Source organism: Psittacula echo (genome assembly GCF_963264785.1).
Source record: "Psittacula echo genome assembly, chromosome: 19".
NCBI classification, from domain to species: domain Eukaryota; kingdom Metazoa; phylum Chordata; class Aves; order Psittaciformes; family Psittacidae; genus Psittacula; species Psittacula echo.
In genome coordinates this window covers 3,514,994-3,516,711 of record NC_137755.1, presented here as the reverse complement: position 1 = coordinate 3,516,711, position 1,718 = coordinate 3,514,994, and the positions used below count along the sequence as shown (strand labels likewise).

At 54.0% G+C, this 1,718-nt stretch overlaps 1 protein-coding gene across 1 annotated transcript; it reads right to left on the bottom strand.

Annotated features, from left to right (window-relative positions):
• Window positions 1-431: 431 nt before the first annotated feature.
• On the bottom strand, window positions 432-1,409 carry LOC308228550 (olfactory receptor 14A16-like; the record flags this gene model as incomplete). Its single annotated transcript, XM_080631932.1, has 1 exon — window positions 432-1,409. The coding sequence occupies one exon, from the start codon at window positions 1,407-1,409 to the stop codon at window positions 432-434; it is 978 nt and encodes a 325-aa protein (XP_080488058.1).
• Between the last annotated feature and the right edge of the window lie 309 nt (window positions 1,410-1,718).

Here is a 1,718-nt window from a genome sequence, read left to right as displayed (position 1 = left end):
CAGGGGAGTCCCCTGCAGGGACCCCTGTGTCCCCTGCTCTCCTGCCCAGGACACCCTGAGAGCTCTGCAGCCCCCCCATGCCATCCCATCTCCCCACACCAGCACAACAGCCCTGGCCCTTGGGCTCGCCAAGAGCTCTTCCTGCTCCAGGCACAGAGCAGCCATCCCAGAGCTGGAGCAGCCAGAAAGCTGATTTCATTCCCCTTCATTCCTGCCATGTGAGCACATAGCACAGACAAGAAGTTGCTGCAGGATCATTTATTTAACTCAAATACTGTGAGAGACCTTCACTGACACAAAGTCTGTGGGTCACACAACATGGGTGGCTAGTTAAGCTGGAGGAGATGAAAACTGACATTTCTATGAAGACAACATCACCACAAATTGAAACAGGAAACCAAATGTAAAGAAAGAAAGGCAGATGTGGCCTATCATGACCTACAAGGGGAGCCCTTTCCAGGGTAAAGCAGGCAGTGTATGGCTGCTGAAACACATCCAGTCAGCAGCTTCCTCACAGCATCCTTGAGCTCCTGGTTCCTCAGGCTGTAGATGAGGGGGTTCACTGCTGGAGGCACCACCGAGTACAGCACTGACAGCACCAGATCCAGGGATGGGGAGGAGATGGAGGGGGGCTTCACGTAGGCAACTGTGCCAGTGCTGACAAAGAGGGAGACCACAGCCAGGTGAGGGAGGCACGTGGAAAAGGCTTTGTGGCGTCCCTGCTCATTTGGGATCCTCAGCACAGCCCTGAAGATCTGCACATAGGACCCCACAATGAACACAAAACAGCCAATAGCAATCAGGGCACTAAGCACAAGAAGCCCAACTTCCCTGAGGTAGGAATGTGAGCAGGAGAGCTTGAGGATCTGGGGGATTTCACAGAAGAACTGCTCCACAGCATTGCCTTGGCAGAGGGGCAGTGAAAATGTATTGGCTGTGTGCAGCAGAGCAGTGAGAAACCCAGCGCCCCAGGCAGCTGCTGCCATGTGGACACAAGCTCTGCTGCCCAGGAGGCTCCCGTAGTGCAGGGGCTTGCAGATGGCCACGTAGCGGTCGTAGGACATGACGGTGAGGAGAAAATACTCTGCTGAAATGAAAAAGAGAAAGAAAAAGATCTGTGCAGCACAACCTGTGTAGGAGATGGCCCTGGTGTCCCAGAGGGAATTGACCATGGATTTGGGGACAGTGGTGGAGATGCAGCCCAGGTCCAGCAGGGAGAGGTTGAGGAGGAAGAAGTACATGGGGGTGTGGAGGTGCTGGTCGCAGGCTGTGCTGGTGATGATGAGGCCGTTGCCCAGGAGCGCAGCCAGGAAGATGCCCAGGAAGAGCCAGAAGTGCCAGAGCTGCAGCTCCCGCCTGTCTGCGAATGGCAGGAGGAGGAAGTGGGTGATGGAGCTGCCGTTGGACATCTGCTGCCTCTGGGCATGGGGCACTGTCAGAGCAGAAAAAGGCAGTGACAGGTTAGGACAGGAGGGATGTCAGATACAGAAGTTCAATTTACACACTCATGACTCTGAGCACTTTCAGGTTGCAGAGGAGAGGCTCAGCGTGACTTGGTCATGATTGTCTCTAAGGCTGGTGGGTTGGTTTGTTTGGGTTTTTCTGTGGCTCTATTAGGGATAAAATTCCTAAGTTTTTGAAGGCAACTGTGAAGAGTTTCGGCGTGAGACAGACAAAAGTTCTCAACTGTCTGTGGGTTCGTGCCTACTCAAGGTTGC